The sequence below is a fragment of the Drosophila santomea genome, chromosome 3R (genome assembly GCF_016746245.2).
Source record: "Drosophila santomea strain STO CAGO 1482 chromosome 3R, Prin_Dsan_1.1, whole genome shotgun sequence".
Taxonomy (NCBI): Eukaryota; Metazoa; Arthropoda; class Insecta; order Diptera; family Drosophilidae; genus Drosophila; species Drosophila santomea.
The window spans coordinates 11326618-11349452 of NC_053019.2; the positions used below are offsets into that span (position 1 = coordinate 11326618).

General features: G+C 45.9%; 1 protein-coding gene across 2 annotated transcripts; it reads left to right on the forward strand.

The window, feature by feature from the left end:
* Positions 1-16486: 16486 nt before the first annotated feature.
* On the forward strand, positions 16487-22612 carry LOC120454029 (zwei Ig domain protein zig-8). 2 transcript variants are annotated; one of them, XM_039639022.1, is made up of 6 exons: positions 16487-16933; positions 17641-17769; positions 20043-20411; positions 20967-21224; positions 21953-22225; positions 22271-22612. In XM_039639022.1, exons 1-5 carry the CDS (start codon positions 16858-16860, stop codon positions 22144-22146), a joined length of 1026 nt encoding a protein of 341 aa, XP_039494956.1. In that variant the 5' UTR covers positions 16487-16857; the 3' UTR covers positions 22147-22225; positions 22271-22612. The 2 variants fall into 2 exon arrangements, with proteins under 2 accessions (XP_039494956.1, XP_039494954.1); XM_039639020.1 differs by having other exon boundaries at positions 22288-22612.
* The last annotated feature ends 223 nt before the right edge of the window (positions 22613-22835 follow it).

A 22835-nucleotide genomic window follows, 5' to 3' on the forward strand; every position in this document is an offset into this window, starting at 1 on the left:
ATAATGAACAGTGGCTCACACACACAGAGACACACACGGACCAGCACACACCTCGCTGCACATGTGTGCGCGCCATTCAAATAGGTTAGGAAAATATGTAAATGCTGCTGGCACATCGTATATGGGAAATATATGGAATATGCGAGCTTGCGACCACCTATAGATGTATAGATGCGAGTGGCAAGTGGGCGAGGAAATTGCGGCATTTACGTGGCGGGCCAAGGACTCGTCTCTGTCTCTGCTTTTCCGCTTTTCCGCCTTTCTTCTCGTCTCGTCTCCGCCTCGCTCTGCCCAGCTCTTCTCGGTTTTTTGAAGTTTTCGCCTCATGGCTCATCGAGCACTCCTTTCCCCAGCCGCCGCTTCGAACTCATTTTCAGTCACACTCCCCTTCGGCAAGGACACCCAAAATAAACATAATCTGAGCCGGGGTGTGTGCATGGAAATGCTAAAAGCGTCTGCCGGCAACAAAACCAAGAACAACGTGGCACATTATTTAATCAAGCGAAGAAATTGAATAGGCCCTTAAAACTTTTACCCGAGGCACTTAACCCCCAGTGAAAATGGGAATTGACGACATCACCAGCCAGCCATCCAGCTAGTCAGCCAACTTGAAGAATTCCAACCCAAAAAAGCCAATGTCAAAGCCAAAAAAAAAAAGAAAAGGGGACATCCAACAAGTCCAAGACGCACCCGAAAGATCCAAGAATCCAAGAGCCAAATCCCCTGGCCAGACGAGCAGAAAAATGAGCTGATAAGGGAATTTCATGCAAAATTGGTAAGCCAACAACCTGATTACTTAATTGCCAGTTTTGCGGGCCCGACTTCTGCACGGTGTGTCTGGGAGTCATAAATTTTACAGCTCGAAGATGTCGCTGCAAATGGAGCATAAAGTGTTCGGGTGAGTTGTGACCTGATAGTCGGGAACGGAGGGCGGAGCCCTGATTTGTGGGCGGCAGATGATGGGTGAATTGCGTCAGGACATTTGACAAGGGTCGTTGAGAACATCAGACGTCAAGAAACCACGCACGTAAGTAGTGTTAAACGGTTGCCAAATGCTGGGACTTTAAAGCGTGGCTGTTAATTTCATAAAAATGCATAATATTATAATACCAATCTACTGAGAAACGTGACATATTCAGTGGATATTAATACTCGTTGCAATTACGCATATACGCTTTTAAATTGATCTGAAATATCGAATTTTCAGCCCCAACCATTAGCCCAATTGAATTGGGCTCTCATTTTCGGCATTCGCAAATGCCCCGATTGAGTTTTCGGCAGCCTACTGGTTATGGATAGGTTTTCCCGGCTGCAAACTTAATTTTAATTCTCACGCTTTACCCAACTGCCATTACATTACAGCGAAGCCCCTTGTCAGAGGTCGGAGTTTTGGTCCGTGGGGCATGGAAAGTGGAAGTTGGCGAGTCCTGGGACATGGACATGGGACGGAACATCGGCGAGCAGGAGTCCCGGCCCTTGGCTGACCATTTCCACGGCTTCCGTTCGACTCGGTGGCTCACTCGAATTGCTATTTGATTTCAGCATTGATTTATGAGCGTGTCCGGTTCACGTAGACCCCCGTGCATAGCCTGCGATGTCCGCATCTACATCCGCTTATCCGCACACCCGTCCACATTCGCATTCGCATCCGCATCCGCAGTCGTGTTCGTTTTTGTGTTCGTGTTGCGCTGCCTTTGGCAGATTTGCCTTTGCAGTACGCTCAGTTGAGCCGGCGACTGGCAGCTGATTGCCCAAAGTCAGTAAATTAAAGTTCATTCAGCAGCTCAAAAGGTTCGAGGGATCGATTCCTGGTAACTGGTAGCTGGTTCCTGCCTGGTTCATGGTTCTGGCATTGACGCACATCTGTAATTTATTCGCTGGCAAAAACCACAAAAGCAAAATAGATATTTATTAACATATAAATTATGCATGTGATTGGCCTCAACGGCCAACTCGATACGGATAGCGGTGATGTGAAGTGAGTTAAGGTGGTTTGGGGTTGGGGTTGGGGTTAGGGTTGGGGTTTCTGGACAGCAGGTTCGATGATTAATCGACTGCCTGGTGGCGGCCTTTTAAAGCCAACTGCTAATTTTCGAATTTAAATTTTCCAGCGAACGTGTTGGCGCCCTTCGCCAAAAATACCCTTTTATGTCCTTAAACTGTTCCATCGGAGCACAGATAAAGTAGAGGCGAGGATAGTTCTGCCTGTCACATAAATCGGATCAATAAATGATGATATTATGCTACCGCAGGGACACATTCAGCTGCCACACTGCCACAGAGACATTTACAGTGAGAAAAATAGTGAAAAAATGCGTGTAAGCGAACAAGCTTTAATTTATAAAGAGAAATTGGTTTTCTTTAACCTGTAGCTTTAATTAGTTTCTAAAATACTTGATTAAAATCTTTAAAAATATATTAGATGTGTTTCTTATGCTTATCTGTGTCCCTTTTAATCATTTTCCACATCAAAGTGTGAAGGCAGCACGTGATTTTTCCGGGTGCAGGGGATCCCGAGACTGCTGCCAAGTTGTAGGTGGCAACACATTAAGATAAAGTGACAACGCCTCCATGGAGCACAGTGGACGTCGAGGATGCGCGAGGATGCCCCAGTGGATGCAGAAAAGGGGTAGCTGAGGGCGTGGGGCGGATCGAGATGACGGTGAAGATGGAGGTGCCTGATGGGGGACTTTGGGTGCTGCTGTTCTGAAGGACAAACAGAAATCAGGCGGCAAACATCAAGAGAAGCGGCCATGGGTGGGGTACACAAATGAATTGTATACATGTCCCGCTTCGCGATGGAGCGCCAGTGTGTAAGTGCGAGTGTGAGCGAGTGTGTGCGTGTGTGTGTGAGGGTGTGTGTGAGTGTGAGGCGGATAAGCTTTTATTTTCGCTTGGAATTTTATGCGCATCACGCATACGCACTGTTACACACAGTCGAACGTACTGAGATGCCAGCAGATAGCAGCAGATAGCATAGATGTGTGCTGCGAAAACAGAGCGACATGCACAAACGCAAACAGTTCCTCGCTTCGCATCAAAGGACGTAGGGGGAAGGGTGAAGGGGGCGGGGGCAAGGGTTCTGGCTATAATGACATTTAGCTTTTGAAACAATGTAAACAGCAGCAGCGGCGAAAACAACGTCGAAGTTCAAAGTTGGCTCTTGCTGTAGGCCGCCGAAAGTTGCCCTAAGTACCAAGGCACACACACTTGCTCGCCAAACGATGCGAAGATGCAGGAGGCGGAGGCGAAGGCGAAGGCGGAGGCGGAGGCCATAGAGGCTTCTAAGGACTCATCCATGACAAAGGACCCAGAGTTGTGTGCCCTGGAATTTTGCATGAGCCGCCAGCCACCGCAAATAGTGAAGGGATACACAAGCACCCACCATCTGCCTCCATCTCTTTACCATCTCCACCATCTCAAATGCCCAGGTAAACTGTCAAGTTAAGCCCTGTGAGAGGCCATAAATTGCCTCCGGAGGTGGAGTTGAAACTAGTGAAACCGACAAGACGATGACATTAACTAGGCCAGATATTGAGACAGCACCGAAACGGATATGAGGCGCCCCAACAACGAGGCCATTCCTCACGCAATCGGACAACCACCTGCAAAGAGGCCTCTGCCAGACCATAGATCCCAGTTCCCAAATGCCAGCTACCAGAGCGGGTCAAGTTCCATTGCTGGCTTTGATTAAGTGCGGCGATAACAAGGAGAAATCGTTATCCGGGGATAAGGCAGGGTATGCGGGGCAGTCGAGGCAGTTGGGGCACTTGGGGCGGCGGAGTTATTGTTGGGCAAATTGATGCTCTCACGTGCAGATGGATGGCCGCAGTCGCAGTCGAGGCCTTTATGTATACTTATAGGGCTATATAGCAGGCACTCTCCACTCGCCATTGTTCGCGCCGAGTATTCAAATGACATATTATATAACATTGTGAAAACATTTACGCTCGCTTGTAAATATTTCAATTTATTTAATGCCACCCAGAAGCAGCGAGTGGGTATCTTTTATGTGCATCTAGTCTAGCACACCGCACTGCGCATAAAGAAGGCATAAAGAATGGGCTGCCATAATCATATGCCAATAAAAAGTCGGTTAACAGGACTCAGTTTCGGTCTTAGCAAGGTTTTAGGGTTTTCGGTCCAGGTTGGGGATTGGGATTTGCGACTGGGAGTGGAACTGGGAATGGGACACGTTATCATTATGCGCTACATCGCTTACACATGCGGCCATGCCCGAGTAAATGGAAGGGCCAAGGTTTGGGGCTTTATAATACATTTAATTCATGGCCAGAACAAATGATGTGGAAATGTAAAATAGATGCCCGTCCACGCAAGATGCCGCACCAACACACACACTCACGGCCAGACAAACTGGCGCAGCATGTGGCCACTACTGCACAGGAGAAAAAACCAATAAAGTTTTTGCTACGGAATAAAAATGCTTATTTCGAAATGCACCACTTTGCAGAGGAGTTTGGCTATTACGTAAGCACTTACGAATATCTAATTGGAAATAAAATCGCATAGATCTTTTATGGTTAACAGTTAAATTTATTTAAATTAAAAGCCGAAACAATATCAGTAGTAAAAATGGTAACCAAACAATCCAATGAAATGTTCTTAAATTTTCTTTTAGAATTTTATAGTTTGTGGCCTACCAGTAGACACCCAAGCTTTCTACCGCCTAATCTCAAGGAATATACGAGCTGTAAACGCGTTGCTGGTTGCAAATCTTTATGGCAATCATTCCTTTTTCTGTGTGTAGTATTCAGTAGGAGCGATAGCCATACAACATAATGGTGGGATAATCGCCGCCGACACATGCACACTTGAAATGTCAGTGGATTGCCAATTGCCCAAACCCTGTCACGTTCCAAATGCCCGGTCCGATGTCCACGTTGATGGCCAGCCGGATAGGAACGGATTGGATAGGATCAATTCGAAGCGGCAGTCGAGGGGAGGACTTCATTAGCTGCAACGGCAGCGTTTAATTTTTATGCTCATGTGCCTAAATGCAATCCAAAGCCGGGAGTCCCAAGTTTGCCAGTGCTCGCTTTTATGGCTTCGAAGCCTTAACGAGCTCTAATTGAACTGGGAGGAGCAGTATCGACTTTGAAAGCCACGAGCCGTTGGCAGTGTAATTGGCTAACTGTTATTGTTAACTGGAAAATGCCGGAGAGCAGACGGCAGACCAAAGTCGGTTGAAAAATCGTGCAAGGATGAACCAATTTCATTGAGAGCAAAAGGAAAAACCACTAAAGAGCTCAAAGTGACTGGAAGAACCGAGCATCGGGTAATCAAAATTAAGTCAAAATAACCTAAACATGACAGGCAGGAAAGATGTTCAGCAGCGAGCATCAGTTGCCTTTTGGCAGCATCACTCATACGCCGTGTGGCACAGGGGAAAATGCGAAACTTACACGCATGTGTACACTAGTGGGCGAAGCCACTGTCATTAACTGCCTCCTGCTAATGAAAGGAAATATCCTTCACGACATAATCTCATTATACTTATATACGAGTATATGTATGTGTCTTTTCGCATATAAATAAATTCGCCCGATATGATGGGTTCGGCAATGGCAATCAGAGAGGTGTGGGTCGAGCCACATGCTCCGTGCATTGTTATGACTGCCTGGGCTATTAATTGTGCTTAGTTCGGTGGGGCGCACTTAGTGTCCCGGCACTTTGTTAATCGCATGATGGAGAGCTGGCCAGATGGGAGCCAGGAGTAGTACTGATAAGGCAGACAGGATGTGCTCCGATGTGCCCCGATGTGCGTATTTGCTCGGTGTCTTCATATTTCACATACATATTTCAGGCATTTATGGCCTGGTATTTGCTGGCATTCGCCTGGTGCTAAACTCTTCCGGCTCCGCACTATTCACATCCCACAGCCCCCATTCATCTGACCTTTGAACTAGATTTCAATTAAAAGTGCAGACAACAAGGGGGCAGAAGATTGCAGAATGCAGGACGCAGGACACTGGTGGGCTTTTTGTGGCATTTACTTAGCATTTACTTTTGTTTAAAACTATAACATGCAAGCAAGTTTCATAAATCACGGCTCTAAGCCGGCCAAAGTGAAAAATCGTAGCCCCAATTTTAATTAAAAGCGTGCAAAACACGATACCCTCATTCACACACACACACACACAAACAGACTCACACACAGAAGCACACACACACACATATACACCAAGTCGTACACAATGTTTTCCAAGGAAAGCCTGGCAAAGCCTTGCCTGAATAATGATTGAAAAACAAGGCAAGACTGAGGCTTCCCTCCCACCCCCGCCTTTCCACACCTCCTGGCCAACGAGTTGTATAAACTGAAGAATGAAGTTTGTTTAAAATAATTTGCAGGCTGTCCAGGCTTAGACCCCGTCTTGAACTCCATCCCCCAAAAAACCCAACGCCGCCGAGGAATCCTTTCCAGCTCAGGGCCAACGCCTCCGCTTTGTTTACTTATTTGCAGAGCCCATTTGTTGCCGGGGTACGTGAGACCCAGCCGGGCATGTGGGGGTTAAACCCCCTTCCTGTCGACGGCGGCGACAAAAGTCTTTAATTTCTGGCCAATACCAACGGCAACGGGAACGGCAACAGCTACGGCAATGCCGACGATGCCAAAAGCTTTTCAAAGCCACCGAAACGGGGGCGTTAACAAGCGCCAGAGACAAAACTTGCCGTTTATTTCCAACTACAACACGGCTAGATAAAGCCACACAGCCAGATGCACTGGAAAAAACAAGCATGTGTTTCAAAAGAAATATTGTCATTTGCTCTAGTTTCACTTATGATGTTAAGAAGGAATGTGTTTAGGAACACATTTGAAAGATATACATTTAAATATATTTGAAAGCAATTGCTGTTCTCAGTGTATGTGTATTTGGATAAGAACAAGGGGGCGTGGATCATAGTGGGCGGTGGAAGTGGGCAAAACGCTTTGAATCCTCTGCAGCCGCAGGGTATCAAGAGATTAGTTCTTGCACTTGAGCAAATATGCAAGGATCCCAAGTTTGTATTCTCTTAATGAGTCGTCTCCAGTTGGACAATGGAATGAATGGCTCGGCGAAGTGGGGCATACTACGAAGTCGTCCTGATTTGAAAAGCATTCCACCTGAAGGTGCGTTGCTATTCGAGCAGTAACAAATCCTCAATTTCTCATGTTGATTTAAATCAAACATTTACAAACACGTTATGAACCAAATAATTGTGAAAACAAGTTAATTGACTTGGCGAAGAATAAGCAAACTAGCAGTGAATCTACTTTGGTGAATGTCATATGATATGTGGCTTGATAATTGGATGTGGGCTACATAGGGTACAGCCCGATTCGAGTGTATCCAAGGGACTTACCAGGCTCTGCGGTGCAGATAAGTATGCCTAAGCACAAGTTGATATCGAGGTATGCGTGCCGTCATAGTCATGGCCTAATAGCGTTTTGATACCCGCACATAAACAACAATGGCGCAACAACAACGTGAGGCCGTGAAGCAGCGGCAATGAGAGAGCAACGACAATAAAATGCAAAAGAGCCAGCCGCCCACAAAGCACCCAGCCACCCATCTGCCACCCCCTTTGGCGCCACTGGAGAGGTAATCCCAACCTGATGCTGTCTGTTTTGTAGTGTCTGCGCCTGTGGCCTTCATCAGCGCTTGCTGAGCGGAGCGGGTTAATAGCGAGCAATGGCAGGGAGGGTGGGGGATGGAGTGGCAGGGCCAGAGGCGGGCGCAGGGGGGGTTTCCGGGGATAAGGCCACCCACAGTAACAATACTTAACGCTTTCATTTTGTCGATTACTGGGGGAATTACTTTTCATTTAAGGCCTTGTTATCACAGTTGAAAAACTTAATTGTTTTCCCCAGCCCAGCTTTGCTCACGAAATATAATAAAAATGTATATACTGGTACATACATAAGGGTTACAAGTGCTCAAAAATTTCAATGGTAGCCCAGAATATTCATCTTTTCCGACTAAACTCTTTGTCCACTTTGTTGAATACAATAAATATCTGATTGCTTTGCAGCAAGCCCATCTAAAAATACATCATGTTCAGTGGTTTTGCCAGAAATTGACTTACAATAATTACCCTGTTTTTTCCAATGAAAACCCCCTCGAAATTGAATCATCCTTTGCCACTGAGGTGCGGGCAGAAGCCAGGCATTTTGGATTACGTAAAAGTAGGCACTTATTATGCTGGCAAGCACTGCGAGTTGCGATTTATTGTTTGACGTTAGCAGCCGCGTGTTGCCGGCGCTTTGAGGTCACGGTTTCAGCTCCTGCTCCTGCTCCTGCTCCTGCTCCTCCGTAGCGATCCCCTCCAGCTCCGTTCGCTACTCCGGGCTTAGCACAAATGTTGATCTAATCCAGGAGACGGAGACGGAGGCGGAGACAGACAAACAACACATGACGTGACCGTGCCGGATGCGGATGTGGATGTGGATGGGGATGCGGATACGGGTGCGGATGTCGGGGCGGAGCCATGACTACGCCAAATGGCAAAACAAACTCGAACTGCGGCTCCGTTTCCGCATTTCGAGGTTGAGTTGCGGCCCTGACGAATTGCACAGCCTGCCTGCAGTCGGAAAAGACGGGAAAAACAGGAAGAGACGGGAAAGGCCGGGAAAATGCGGAAAAGGGGACGCGGCGGTACACGCGCGTTAAGTGGTGCAGTCAGGCGTAGAAGTTTGCGAGCCAATCTGCGGAGCTCCGTTAACGCATTCGCACATCCATTCCCGTCTAGCCGCACTCCAATCCATTTAACTGCGCTTCATGTTGAGAAATCCATTTTATACCATCTCCTCCAGACCTCCCTCATCTCCTCCAGAAACGTTGTGAGATATTACCCAAATGACCTTTCATCTGGTCCCTGAAATGGCATTTCAATCAATTCATGGGCTCCACAAAATGGCTGAAAACAACACGAACATGGGGCCTGATGCCGACCACTTAATGTCACAATAAAAATGTAACTAACCATGAAAATTACATGTTTCCCAGCAATTTGGCATTTTGACCTGATCCTTCGCCTGACGTCTGCATATGACCTTCTGCCCCCTAAAAACCCCATTTTCCCCATTTTCCCCATTTCCCCAGCCAACCCATTTTCCCCAAACCAAAGACCCAGCAGGAACCCATCGTTCCTCTGTGATGTTTGTCCTTTGAGTCCAACCGAGCCGAGTTGAGTTGAGTTGAGCTGAGTTGTGCTGAGATGGGATGTCCAGCGGATGGGGTGAGGTCAAATATGAAATGGGTGGCGGCGGTGGGTGGTAAAATCGAGGATGTGGCACAACCAATATTTATCAACAACGTAACGTTCGTGTTCGACTCACGGACAAACTTCTTAAAACTGTTTTTTGCCGCTGCTCGGTTGCTTCGATTGCCGGTGCAGAATTATAGAAAAAATCAAATAAAACACAAATAAAGCAGAAAAAAGTGTACAGAGTGTGATGGGAAAAATAAAAATAAAAAATAAAATTGTGCTGGCAAAATCAAGCGACATTCCGAGCAATAAAATTGACTTTTTTATTTTCTTTGTTGGCAGCCAAAATGAAAGTACTGCCGCTTATTCATACATGTCCCAATATATATATATATATATAGATATATATATAGAGCGATGTGACCAATACCTAAACCATACCCATTATATAATGTATAAATGCGAAAGTTGTCAACGCTTACATTCTTGGGTCGGTTTTCTGGTTCTCGGTCTCGCTTTGTGTGAGCTTTCTATTTTTATTTTTCCCAGTTTTTCCAGCTACGTTTTTCACTTCAGCTTTGCATCGCAATTCGAGTGGAAAATTGACATATGTTTACTTTGTTGCTATTGCTGTCGCCGCTCCTGGTTTTCCCCTGCCCGGCTTGTTGTTGTTGTTGTTGCCAAAGTTTTCTGCTGAAAGTCGAGCATCATTAGATTGGTGCGCTGTTAGCATTCGAGACTCTGCAACGAGAGGTACTTAAAACTGAATGTGCAGATCTCTCTGGCCTCGAATTACGACCACTCGAATACTCTAAGCTTAAGTGATAATTATGGCTATTAAAGTAGTTCAGTCTTAGCAGAGCCTCTTAAAACATTAATTTTTAAACCTCTTTTTTCTTTTTTTAACTTGGTTTCCTAAACGCATTCTGTTTCTATTGAATTTACTGTACAAAAAACTTGCATTGTTCCCATTTCCGAGCTTGCAACTTATAATAGGCAAAACTGCAAGCTTCTCTTCAGCTTTTCAATATCCAATATGGCCTCCGATTGATTGAGTTAAGTTCGAGAGTTTCATAATAAAAACCTATTTGCTTGGACAATTTCAGCAGCAGGCTCGTGTGCAAACAAAGAAGCTTTTAATTTAATATCAGTAACTCTCAGATCCGGCATAAGCTTTTCCCTTTCCAGACGCCGCTTAACAGCCTTTGTAGCTCCTCAAAGTGAATCACTGAATCCGCAGCCCCAACTCCGCATCCATCTCAGGCTCCACTTCATCTGCTGCCGCTGCAACTGGCTTCGAGGTCAGGGTTAATGTTAATCCCTCTCCGGCCGGATTACGGCGCATTCTGCATTCCCTTTCAGTGCGTGCTCAACGATGTCTTCATCCTCATCCGCATCTGCATCTGCATCTGAATCTGCATCCGCCTCCGGATCCGCATCCGGATCCGCAGCACTGCTTGAGCGGCTATAAAAAATTAAATTAAATTATTGAGGCATTTTATTACATGTTTGTGCTTTCTTCTGCCGCATTTCCCCGCCCCACGCCTTTGCTGCTGCTTTTGTATAGCCTTTCATTGCTTTCACTGCCATCGCCTGAGCATATTTATCAAGCAGAAAAGTATTGAGAGAAGCCCATCACGATAGTTGCTCCGCAATGGGAAACGGAGGAAAATGAGAATGGAAAAAGTCATAGGGGCTGAGGGTTAGTATCAACAATTGGATATCTGTGTTTGTCGGCACTGGCTTAAATTGCCCATTGAAAGGCCGCCGAGGGCAAACAATCGTAGATGCTTTTGCCGTAGTTGCAGTTGCAACTACCAACTACCAAGGCCAACGAGTGCTGCAGTGTCAGCTCACCGATTACACTAGGCAACACGGTATAATGTGCACTAATATCGAACATGCATGGACTTAATAGCTTAATATTAATTATAAAATAATAAAAATTGTATCTTTAAAATCCATTCAATATATTATGCAGTTTATGAAACATACAAAACGAGTGCCTATGCATTTATCAATATAACAGAAAATGTTTTATAAGTGAGTCAAGATACAAATTGCATTTGCACCCCACAAAATAACCTTTTAATGCAACAGATTTTATATTTTTCCGCATATCAGCACACACACCAGAGAAGTTGCTATAAAAAGTTCCGAAAAACATGTTCTTTTTGAATAATACATGGTTCAGTTTTTGTTTGAATTGTCACGCAATCGGAATGCAGATATATCGCTGTAGATATGTACATACATATATGAAATATGAATGACACACAAATATGATGAGTCGAAAAAAAGGATTTGCCCGTTAGCTAGTGCTGCTATTATCCAGTGGCTCTGTTCAGAAGGGGGTCGCCATAAGAGAGGCGGTGCGGAGGGGGGGTGCGAAATGATGGCAGAAAGTTGCAAAGTTGCCGAAGGCTGAAAAACGAAAGCCCATAAATGATTAATGGCCAAAGTTGCATTCGCATTTTGATGGCCCAAACAATTTTCATAATTTCAAGCGTTCGAAATTAGTCAGCTCTTTTCGCTCGAGTTGCATCCGCGTCCGCAGTCTTTCCGCATTTCAAATGCACATTAATGGCCATTTATAACAATTTTTGGCTGCCAGCTCCCCCATCCTAGCGATCCAACCAACTGCCATTGCAAATGAAGTGTAAAGGAGATAGGTGCTGGAATGAAAGGATTGCGGGGTTTCCAGGGTTACTGGGATTCTGCGTTTCTGGTCAAAATTAGAATCGGAATGAATGCAATGCTGCTGCTCAAGTTGCCAACCAGGAGCGACATGAGCCAATTTACATAACCCAGAACAACAAATAGTTACAAATTGAAAACTTTTGTCTGCCAAGATTGTAAGCGATTGTCTAGCTTCCCACATTCCCACACCCTCCCCTCTCGTGTCACCAGTTCTCCAGTTGCCATTGTTATAATCAAAGTAGTAGCTGAATAACAAGAAAAACAGCAACTGCGACTGACAGCCACCGAATGAAAGAGATACGTTCGCCGAGATACGAAGGAGCAAGAGCAATGTGCACGATGAGATTGGATGATGGCAGCCAGAACGAAAAAGTATCGACAAGTTTGACGCTTTATGGCATTGTTTAGTGCCGCACATTTCGCCAAAAAACGTTTTTCAACTTTCACACAATTGCGCCATTTGTGCCGCGTCTTCCCGACGGAGGAGGGGTTGGGTATCCGCCGAATACCCCTAGAAATGGCTATAGATTTACCCATGGCCATGGAATCAAAGGGGCGGGTGCGGAACAGTCGACACAAATCTGCTGACGGAAGCTCCGGTTGGCCCACAGTGCTTTTTATACGGAAAACGTGCAGAAAGTTTGAGTGCCAGCTTAGGAGCTGCTGGCAAAAAGTTATAAAACAGTAGATAATAAAATAATAAAATATATGTATTTGAATTGTAACCGACGCGTCCACATACACACACACACACACACACACACACTCGCAAAGTTTTTCTTTCAGGCGATAAAATTACATGTCAAATTGAATGTAACCTGCTATTTGTGCGCATTATGGTGGCTATAATTAAACCCACGATGGCTGAAGGGAAATCGCCACACGATGGCTGGTCAATCATTGGTTTATGTGATGGCTTAAACTTTCTGCATTGAAACGGAATTGAAATTGGCATCGGATCTTGCCGGGGAAATGAGTTCCGGCGCCTGGCGGATGACCTCAACTTCCCATTCAGTTTCAGACCAGACGATACGGATATGGTTAAAACAGCCATTTATAAATATATGGTGTTAGCAACAAAGAGTCGGGAGCTGCTATCATGAGTTATGGTAGCACCGCCATCCCCTACGCGAAAATATTATATTTAAATATTACTTTTCACCAAAGCGCGCCAAATCCTATAAATCAAACGAAAGTCACCGACTGAAAGAGATCTAGATAGAAAAGTTTCGAAGCGCAACTTTCGAGCGAAGAACAACAAGAGAGACGCCTCAAATAAATTTGCAAGAATCGAGCAAACTTTAGAGGATTGCGATTTGTTTTCCATGAAAATGGGCAAATGCTAAATGGGAAATTGAAAATTGAAAATGAGAACCTGGCTAGGGGTAAAGTCACCTCGTCATGTCTACTTCCTCCGCCGAGTCTGTGGGAATCCCTGCGAGCGTTGAGTGCTTGGCTAAGCCGAATCAATGCGATTTTTATGCTAATACAATCAATCGGTCTAATCGAATCAAACGTTTTGACAGCCCAACGGCCTCAAATGGAGCGTTTTGGGGCTTGTCCTAGGTATTTGTCTTTTGTCCCGACGAATAAACTATCTGGGACACAACAAGTACGCAATATGCATAAAACTTTATATGGCATTTAAATCGCTCCTGTGTGCTGGGTTATCACCCTCCCATTTCGCCACCCCTTTCTCCCATAGCATCTGCTCCAAGTCCCCACCCTTCCACATCTTCATCTCCATCTCCATACCCATCCCATCCCCATCTCCATCCCATCATATCCCATCCCATTTGGCTGCTTACTTCGCCTGTTAACTCAAGCGTCACAAATGCCGGAAATCGAATACAATTTGTAATTCTGATGAACAGTTGAGCAAAACTTAAGCATCGTCTGTCCCGCCTGCTGTTACTGTTACTGTTACTATAGCTATAGCTTTTGCTTTTGCTTTCCCTTTTGCTATTGCTGTTGTATTGTTACTCCCGTAACGCTTGTTACTCCTCCGATGAGTATGACCATGGCCATTGTTGATTCTACTGGTGATTCCGATTCTTATTGTCCTGGCTTTCCTCTTTCCTGCAACTACTTTTGGCATATTTAGCCGGCTTTCACCTTGCTTTCGCCCGACATTCTTTATCCTTTGGCTCCTCCTCACATCGCAGCTGAATTTGTATCTGTATCTGTATCTGTAACTGTAGCTCTCCGTTTGGTTTTGGCTTCCATTTCGTTATCGAGTCCTTGGCAATCGCCATGTAATGCCAAATTGGGCGACATCGTTTTATGCTTTGTTTTTGCTGTTGCTTTTGGGGTACGTGGACCAGGGGATGCGATGTGTCTACAGGTTCACTCATCAGTTGGCGCTCTGTTAAATTTCGCACACGTAGCAGCATAAAAATTGACACCGATAATTCGAGTCGCAGTGCCAGTGTGTAGTCAGCGGTACGTATACGCGATATAAACACGCACACGCCCCGAAAACATACATCATGTCGAAAAATTTGTCGGTCTGGCATGGCGGCGGAGGTGGGAAAGGTATGGGGCACAGGATGCGGGGTGGAGAGGAAGCTTTCATGGAGGGCGATATGTCGCGTCGCTGTTTACACAAACAAAGTTATCAATTTTACACACGACAGTCGTTCCTCCCTCATCCCGCAGCCATCCGCATACCCATACCCATACCCATACCCATCCCCGTTCTCCCAGCACGGCACTTCCCAGCGGAAGGGCTTCCCAAAGTGGTTGGGATAAGGAGCGCCCAGGAAGGAGCAGCCAGGAGGGAGCAGAAAGGAAGGAGCAGCCAGGAAGGAACAGCCGGGAAGGAGCAGCGAATGGCAGCGTTTCCATCAATTCTGTATGCAATCAATGTCCAAATCGAAGACGCAAAGCGGCGAAACCCCACAGTCATAACAAATACAGTGAGGACTCTCTATAGCGCACGGACCTGGAGCTCGATTTAAACACAAAAGTATCGTTCTGTTGCATTTATCTTAAGCCATCGAACAAAGTTTTTGTCCTCTAACACCAACTTCGTTTCGAATTGTTAAAGAAACACTTTCAAACTTTATAGTCAAGAAGCGCACAGCATGTAAAAGCAGTCGAGTTTTCACTGTTTATGAAAAGAAGACGACACAGAATGATACTTGTCGTTCCACTCCAGAAGTTTCAGCGAAAGTGATCCTTTCAACGGTCTGCTTTGAAATATTGAATTCAGCATTTTAAAGCATTCTTTTCGAGGTAACCGGCAACGGATCAAAAGTTATCGTGGCCCACAACCACACTTTAAGCGCCTTACATTCTTGCTACAATTTTCTGGCGACTTACCCCTACATATATAGTAAACATTTTTCATAATTTTGCACCCCTATTCACTGGCAAAACAGCGATGAAAACAGAATTCACTTAGGGCTAAAACAGATGGATGAGGGGCTGGCAAAATGTCGCCGCTTGTTAAATTTAAGGAATGTTTGGCTTGTTAGTGTAAAATAATATGAGCGACGTGGGTGGTCTATCCCAACACGAGCGCCCGCTCGTCCTGTTGTCTATTTGATTCGCCAGGACATGCTAAAAGTAGGTGAGGAGTAGGTGAGGAAGTCGAAGCACACGACGCGACGGAGAAAGAATTCCACTCAAATTGCATTTATTGGAGAAATATTTATAATAACTTGGAAATTCAATTTCCAAAGAAAATATGCTAAACGGATTTGGGGGGGCACTGCAGTCGACGGGGGTGTGGCAAAGGAAGAAGGACTTTCCGAGGTGAGGATGCCAGTCTGCACGTGTATGTGTGTTTGTGTGTATTCCAGTGGCTTGTGTCGTGTCAATGGCTCGTGTGTCGCCTGTCTGTGTGCGTGCAGAGAGATATGTTAGAAAATTAAAATCGACCATATGTTGCCTCATCGATTTTGATAAGTCGCCCAACGGCAGCGCAGCAACATGGGGCGGGGCAGGACTATGGAGTAGCAGCAGCAGCAGCAGCAGCAGCAGGAGGAGCAGCAACAGCGCCATGGCCGCTTCATATCCGTTTCCGCTTTGACACAATGGGCGCACAATGCGTGGCACTCGAGTGCTGTATGTGTGTGTGGGTGTGTGTGTGTGGTTGTCTGTTGCTGCCACTGCCACTTTCAATTGCAAAAAGCTGGCTTAAAAAGGCGCCTTGTCATGCATGAGTTTTCCGCCTTCTATTATTGATGTTGTTTTGTGTTTTGTGTCATCATTGCTGGTGCTGGGTGCTTGGTGCTGCTCCATTGTTGCTCCTTTTTTTTGTCGTCGCCGCCGCCGATCTGCTGCTGTCTGCCGTTTGCGTGACACAAATCAAACGCACCCTACTAAATATTTCATAAGCACATTCAGCCACGCACCTCCAATGAACTTTAAGGACATGCAGGAGCAGGCCCTAACCCTCCGACGCCCCACCTCATCACGATGGCTTACCATTCAATTTGGCTCCAATAAATGTTGCCGCAACATGTTGCTGCTGCGCCGGCGCAAGGACACTGTTGCTCCCGCTGCTCCTGAAGATTTGCATATTGTTGGAGGTTTCGCTGGAGCAGCTCCGTTCAGTTGTTTACCGCGCCTCAAGCCACACACACGCAACGAGCGCTGACAAACCGGAAACTCGGGGAACCCGTGAACTGTTTCCCGTGACCCGTGACCTGTGAACTGCTACCCGTGACTCTGGGAATCGCTAGCCGTGACTCGTGTTCGGCCCGCTCGGCTGGCTTTCGTATCTCGTATCCCGTATCTGGCGTCTCAATCGGAATCGGGGAATCGGAATTGGAATTGGAATCGCGTCATTGCAGTGACTGATTTGGCGAGTTGCTGGCGCTGTTGTGACGGAGTGTGGGGATGAGTACTCCTTACGTAGCGTAAGGGCTGTTACGTAAGCCAAGGACCTGCCCCCGCGGAAGAGGACACAAACGCAACGCGCTCGAATGCGTTACGTTGCGCATGAGATGGCGGCACGCAGTTCGCGCTACATTTACTCCGACCACGGCCACCGAATCTAGTCCGCTCATAGGAAAAGGTAGCTTCTGCTTCTCATTTGCACCAGCACCCCGTTTCCCCATTTCCCCGTTTCCCCATTTCGCTCCACGTCCCTGTCGAATATAATTAAGTGTATTATCGGAACGTGACCAGAGCGAAATTGCTGCCTGCGGGCGAGGCAAATGCTCCTGCTCTTCCTCAACCGCTGGCCAGAAGCAATTGAATGGACAGCTTAGTGTGTAATGAAGAAATTACCGAAAGCTCGAATCCGACCACCCCACTTCCAGGATCCTTCTAACGACCCAACAGTCGCTCACCGACCACTCCCCCCTCAACCCTCACTACCAAACACTCACAAGGACATCTTCATCTCGTTCTTGTCCTGTGGGCGTCATGGTGATTGAAAACTCGACCGCACTGCGGTCTTGTCATCAGTTTAAATGAATGTGCTGCGGTTTCCGGAGCACCGATAAGACGGAGCCCAGAGCCTAATCCCTTTCAGTTATTGTTTCTCCACAATTGTGGGCTACAAAGTGGGCGGGGCTGGTAGCGAGTATCCTTCATCATCATCTTCATCTTTTGTGTGTTGCCTTTCGAGTCGAGTCGGTTCGGTTCGGTTCGAGTTGAATTGAGTCGAGTCGAGTCGAGTTCCGCGATTGCCATCATTTATTTTAATTACTTTTCTGTTGTCGTCCTCCCCATTTTGCTCCTGCTCCTCGCCGTTGGTCCTTCGTGTCCTGGCTGCAGTTATAAGTAATTCGAGAGCCCCACAAATTGCGCATGAAATGTTGGTGGAATACTTTATGGCGCTGCTCGTGATCATGGGATTAACCGCTCCAGTCGACAAGCAGAGCCGGCGCAGCAGCCAATACTTCGGTGAGTACGGATTTAAATCTAATCAGACAACACTCAAAGGGTTAAGCCAATCGGGGACTGGGCACTCGCATCAGAAATGTCATAATAAATGAGAATTGCAAAGCGAATGGTATTGGAATTGGAATCGGATTCGGATTCGGAAGTGGGAAATCGTGGAGCGCGAAGCAATTAAAATTAGATTGAGGGATATGGCGGGGATTACACTTGGCCACAGATCTCTTGATTAATACTCCACCTTTAAGGCGGGCAGGAAGTCAACATTTATTTATAGCGCAATTAGTGACATTAAAACACTAATGGCTAATTTTAATTAGTTACGATTATTTTGAGATAATGAATTGAAGAAATTAAAAGAATTCAACTAGAAGATTAAAAGATTGCGCCTTGAATAAAAGAAAGCCACTTCATAATAGTTGATTAAAAAAAGTTACAATTGTTGCTTAAAAATAATCTTAAGCGCTGTACAAAAAAAAGCTCACACATCATTTGCCAAATGAATAAGTTTGAAAAAATGTTTGTTTTCCATTTTTATAAATTTATTACTTTGTGAATTTGTACTACCATTATTTCATGTTACTCAAATCCCTTAAAACAATTTTGGCTATTAAATTACACTTATGGAAAGTAACTTTTCCGGTTAGTTATTTTTGCACACATATGTTTTTCGTTAAAAAGTTGGCCACATGGTTTATTCAATTAAACACTGCAAACTTTTAATGTGGTTCACCGCTTCGCTTTCGCACCGACAGGGAGCACTGTAGCACTCCCTGATGGATAACCGATCTCTAAAAGGGATCTGAATTTAGTAATCTGCACTCGCAGCTGTCAGGAATTGTTTATGATCCCATCTATTTCGCATCTCACTGCTGCGAGTGAGTTTGAAGCGGGACCAGGAGCAGCTGCAATTGCTCATTTGTAATTTATGGCACCTGAACTCAGTTTAGGGCCCGCTTGGGGAACTGCAGCTCGGGATGATGGGTATATGGAGATGGAAGAGGAGGACTATGAGGAGGATGAGGAGGAGGGGTTGAGGTCCTGGTTGAGGTCCTGCAGAGGCGTTAGCCATGGCCACTGAAGCTGCGGTTGCGGTTCGACCCGGCAATTTTCCAACTTACCACCCCGCCGCACTTTGTATGTAAATACGCAACTTTTATTAAAAATTTTTATGTTGTTACATATTTCCTGCCGTTGTGCGGGAACGTGTGTGTGTGTATCTGTGGGTGAGGGAGTTTTTTATTTTGTGGCCAGCATAAAAAGCAATTTCAGTTGAAGTGCCCTGGCCAGGCCAAAAGCAAAATCAAAAGCAAATGCGAAAGCTAAAGCTAGAGCTAAAGCATCGACATAGTCATCGCTTGCGGCTGGGGAGCAACAGTTTCAATTAAGTGTTTAACGTCATTTTATTGCTTGATATTTGATAGCTAAATTGGCCCAACCACACTCGCACACAATATGGATCCTGGCCCATAAATCAATGTGTGTTTATCCACTCCGCATATCCGTATATCCACATAACCAATCGAGTAGTACCAGTCCCTCCACAGTTCACGCACAGCTGTATTTGTGTTTGTATTTGTTTAGGCACTCATGGATTATTAGCGCATTAGTTGGCTAATACATCGCCATTTGGGCGGTGGAGCTGCAGCACCAATGGCACCAACAGCACGAATAGCATATATAGCACCACCACCCACATAAATCACTTGGCCGCCCTGCGATGGATCATAAACGTGGGAATGGGAATGGCTGCGAAGGGGTGCATGCTTAAGCTCCGGCATAAATTAAGCACAAATACTCGTTAATCAAATGAATGCTGATTGCCAGCTGAGGCGTTCCCGCTAGCTGATTGAGCCGCCCAATCGAACATCCATCTGTCCGTCCGTCTGTCCGTTCGTCTGTCCGTCCGTTTGTCCTTCTGCATATCTATCTATTCATCTATCTATCTGCCAGTCTGGCTGTCTGGCTGTCTATCTATCCGACGCTTCCTGAGTCCATCTGTATGCCTGACTCCCCAGGCTCGGGCCCTTGGAATGCACTTGAATACGTTTAGATTGACGTTCAGATACAACTGCTGGAATGAACTACCCAGGGAATGTTTAATGGACAGCTTGGATATCTGGGCTCATGTAATAATAGCCAGCTTTTATGTACTAACAAGATATTTGCGTAGATTCTAAATCCGCTGGGGTAAATTTTGTTCCTTAAATCTCAGTCAATAAAACTTATATCGTTGTGTACCGCACTTACATAAATAAAATCCTTTAATTGCTCTACAGGCCATCTGGCCGCCGCCGAGGAATTGTCCAACCTGATACCAGATAATTACGATGCAATCGATCCCGTGTTCGACAACTCCACAGATCGGGAGATCATTGCCGCTTTGGGCACCACAGCCCGTCTCCACTGCCGCGTGCGCCACCTGGGCGACCGGGCGGTATCCTGGATACGGCAACGGGATCTCCACATCCTGACCATCGGCATCATGACCTACACAAACGATCAGCGCTTCCTGGCGCGGCACATCGACAACTCCGACGAGTGGGTGCTCAAGATCGTGTCGGTGCAGCAGAGGGACGCCGGCGTCTACGAGTGCCAGGTGTCCACGGAGCCCAAGATCAGTCTGGCCTACAAGCTGGTCGTCGTGAGTAAGTATCCTTCAGTAGGGATTGCTACCTGGACTTATATGGAGGAAGTAATGTCCAAAATCCCCCTAAAAACTACCCAAATGAATATTCCCAATATTTACTGATAATATCCATGTGTTAAAAACGAACCGAAGGGCTTAAAATATTTCTGTGTCGGTATGTACATACCGCTAAACATTTCAAATCCATTAGAATCCGCCTAAAATTGTACAATTGGCGAGCCCCTTCATGACCCAACATAATTATTCAATCGAAATTCAGCCCCGAGTGCCAGCAGTTTTATTACCCCCTTTGAATCTCAATCGATTGGCGGTCTTGTTTGGGGCATGTAGACGTTGCTTACATCTCCCATTAGACAGCAGCCCAAGGGCGCAAATAGCTGGGATTACTTTGACAAATTAGTTTATCAAACAGCCCAGTACATCACACGACAAATGGGTAGGATGGGTATGGAGCTGGGAATACTAATGGTGCAAGGGGCATGGGGCATGAATCCACCCAATAGGCAACTTGTTGACATACCCATTAACCGAAATCGGCGCCGCGCTTTGACAGCCTCCAAGGCCCAGATCCTGGCCAACCGCGAGCTGTTCATCCAGAGTGGCAGCGACATCAATCTGACGTGCATCGCACCCCAGGCTCCAGGACCCTACACGCACATGCTGTGGCACAAGGACACGGAGCTGGTTAGCGACTCCGCGCGGGGCGGCATCCGCGTGGTCTCCGAGCAGCAGATGAAGACCAGCAACCTGGTGATATCGCGAGTCCTGCACACGGACTCAGGCAACTACACCTGCTCCGCGGACAACTCGAGTGAGTCCTTAGAGTCTTAGAGTCTAGAGTGTTCTGTTAGATTAAAGACACTAGGTGCAAATGGTACATATGTGATTAAAGAGAAAGTCGGAAATTTAATTGAAATCCAATTAGCCGAAGATGAAATTGTCAGTTTTACAAAACCAAGTTTGATTTCATTGAACAGTTAATTACATTTAAAACATGCCACCAACTGACTCGTATTAAATATTTACGCATTCACATGACTAACGAATAGTAGTCGCACATATAAACAACGTAAATTAACCATCAAATATTGAAAATCAAATTAAATCAATTGCTTATGTGTGCAAGTGTATACATTGTGATCAGCTGCAATGTAAAATATACAGACTTCGGTTTATCCATTGCTACAAGGCATACAGTTAAGAGTGGTTTACTGAATATGCAAAACGGCTTAAACTCAATTATGAAATTTTATTCAAATATAGCAGTGATAGTTATTATTATTATTTATTCAATGAGATATCGTTTAACAAAAATACCTGATATTATTACAACAGCTAGTTACTTTATTAATTCGTTTGCAACACGAACTCGCACTATGCATTGAAATAATTGTTTTAACTTGGTGTCGTGCAGGCTAAGCCGGCTTTAATATTTAAATCCATCCCTTTAATAAGCAACGACTTAAAATATTTATTTTACAATTTTCCCAACCCCTTCTTTTCCCCCGTTTTCCCCCGTTTGCCACCTTTTCCCAACAGATTCTGACAGCGTCTTTGTGCATATCATTAAGAGTGAGCAGCACGCGGCCATGCAGCACGAGCTGGGCTCGAGGCTGGTCCTGCCCCCCCTGCCCCTGCTGCTCCTGGCGGTCCTGCTGGTCGTCCTGCTGGCCCCCACCAACCTCCAGCCCCGCATACCCCACATACCCCGCACATCGCACTCAACCCGCTAAGCCGAGCCGAGCCAAAGACGAGCGGCAACTTATGTTCGATGTCTGGAGTCCTGGGAGCCCTGGGAGCACTGGGAGCCGGGTAAGTCGGTGATTTTTAATGCCGCCATCAGCTCAGGAGTCGTAGTCATCATCTCGTTACAGGCCACGCCCCCCGTCACAGTAACCGCCCACATTGGAGGAGCCCGGTAGAAAATTGCTAGATGCGGAGGTTAACGACGTCGATGTCGCGTTGTCTTGTAAATATGTAAATCGAGTTTTTGTTTACGTTTGTGTTTGCGTTTTGTGGCTCAGTCTCTAAGTATTTTTATACGTAATTAAGTAAATAGGTCGAGAGTGCATATGTTCTGGCTATGTGGTCCTATATACATAGTCATCTTGGCTATGTGGCGATTAAGACAGATACATTATGCTCACACACGATCGCATACCTAGAGATACCAAAGCGAGCAATCGAATCCGAATCGAATCAGTAACGAATGTAAATAAATGTTTAATCTTAATAATAGATAGGCGAGATCTAGATTAATTATGATGAATCGGTTGCAATTTCATTTTCCCGTCCAATGATTGATGGCGATATGAATGTGGACGTCTCCCTTCGGCGAACTCAATTCCGCCTCCGACATCCTGCGACCCGGATTATGCCGCTTAATTGCCGGGGCGGTGCGTTGTGGGTGTCAGCGGTAATT

Coding starts and splice junctions, on each gene's coding strand:
- LOC120454029 (XM_039639022.1), top strand. CDS start 16,858: ATGAGATGGCGGCACGCAGTTCGCGCTACATTTACTCCGACCACGGCC. Junction 16,934..17,640: donor TAGTCCGCTCATAGGAAAAG/GTAGCTTCTGCT, acceptor TCCTGGCTGCAG/TTATAAGTAATTCGAGAGCC. Junction 21,225..21,952: donor CTGCTCCGCGGACAACTCGA/GTGAGTCCTTAG, acceptor TTTTCCCAACAG/ATTCTGACAGCGTCTTTGTG.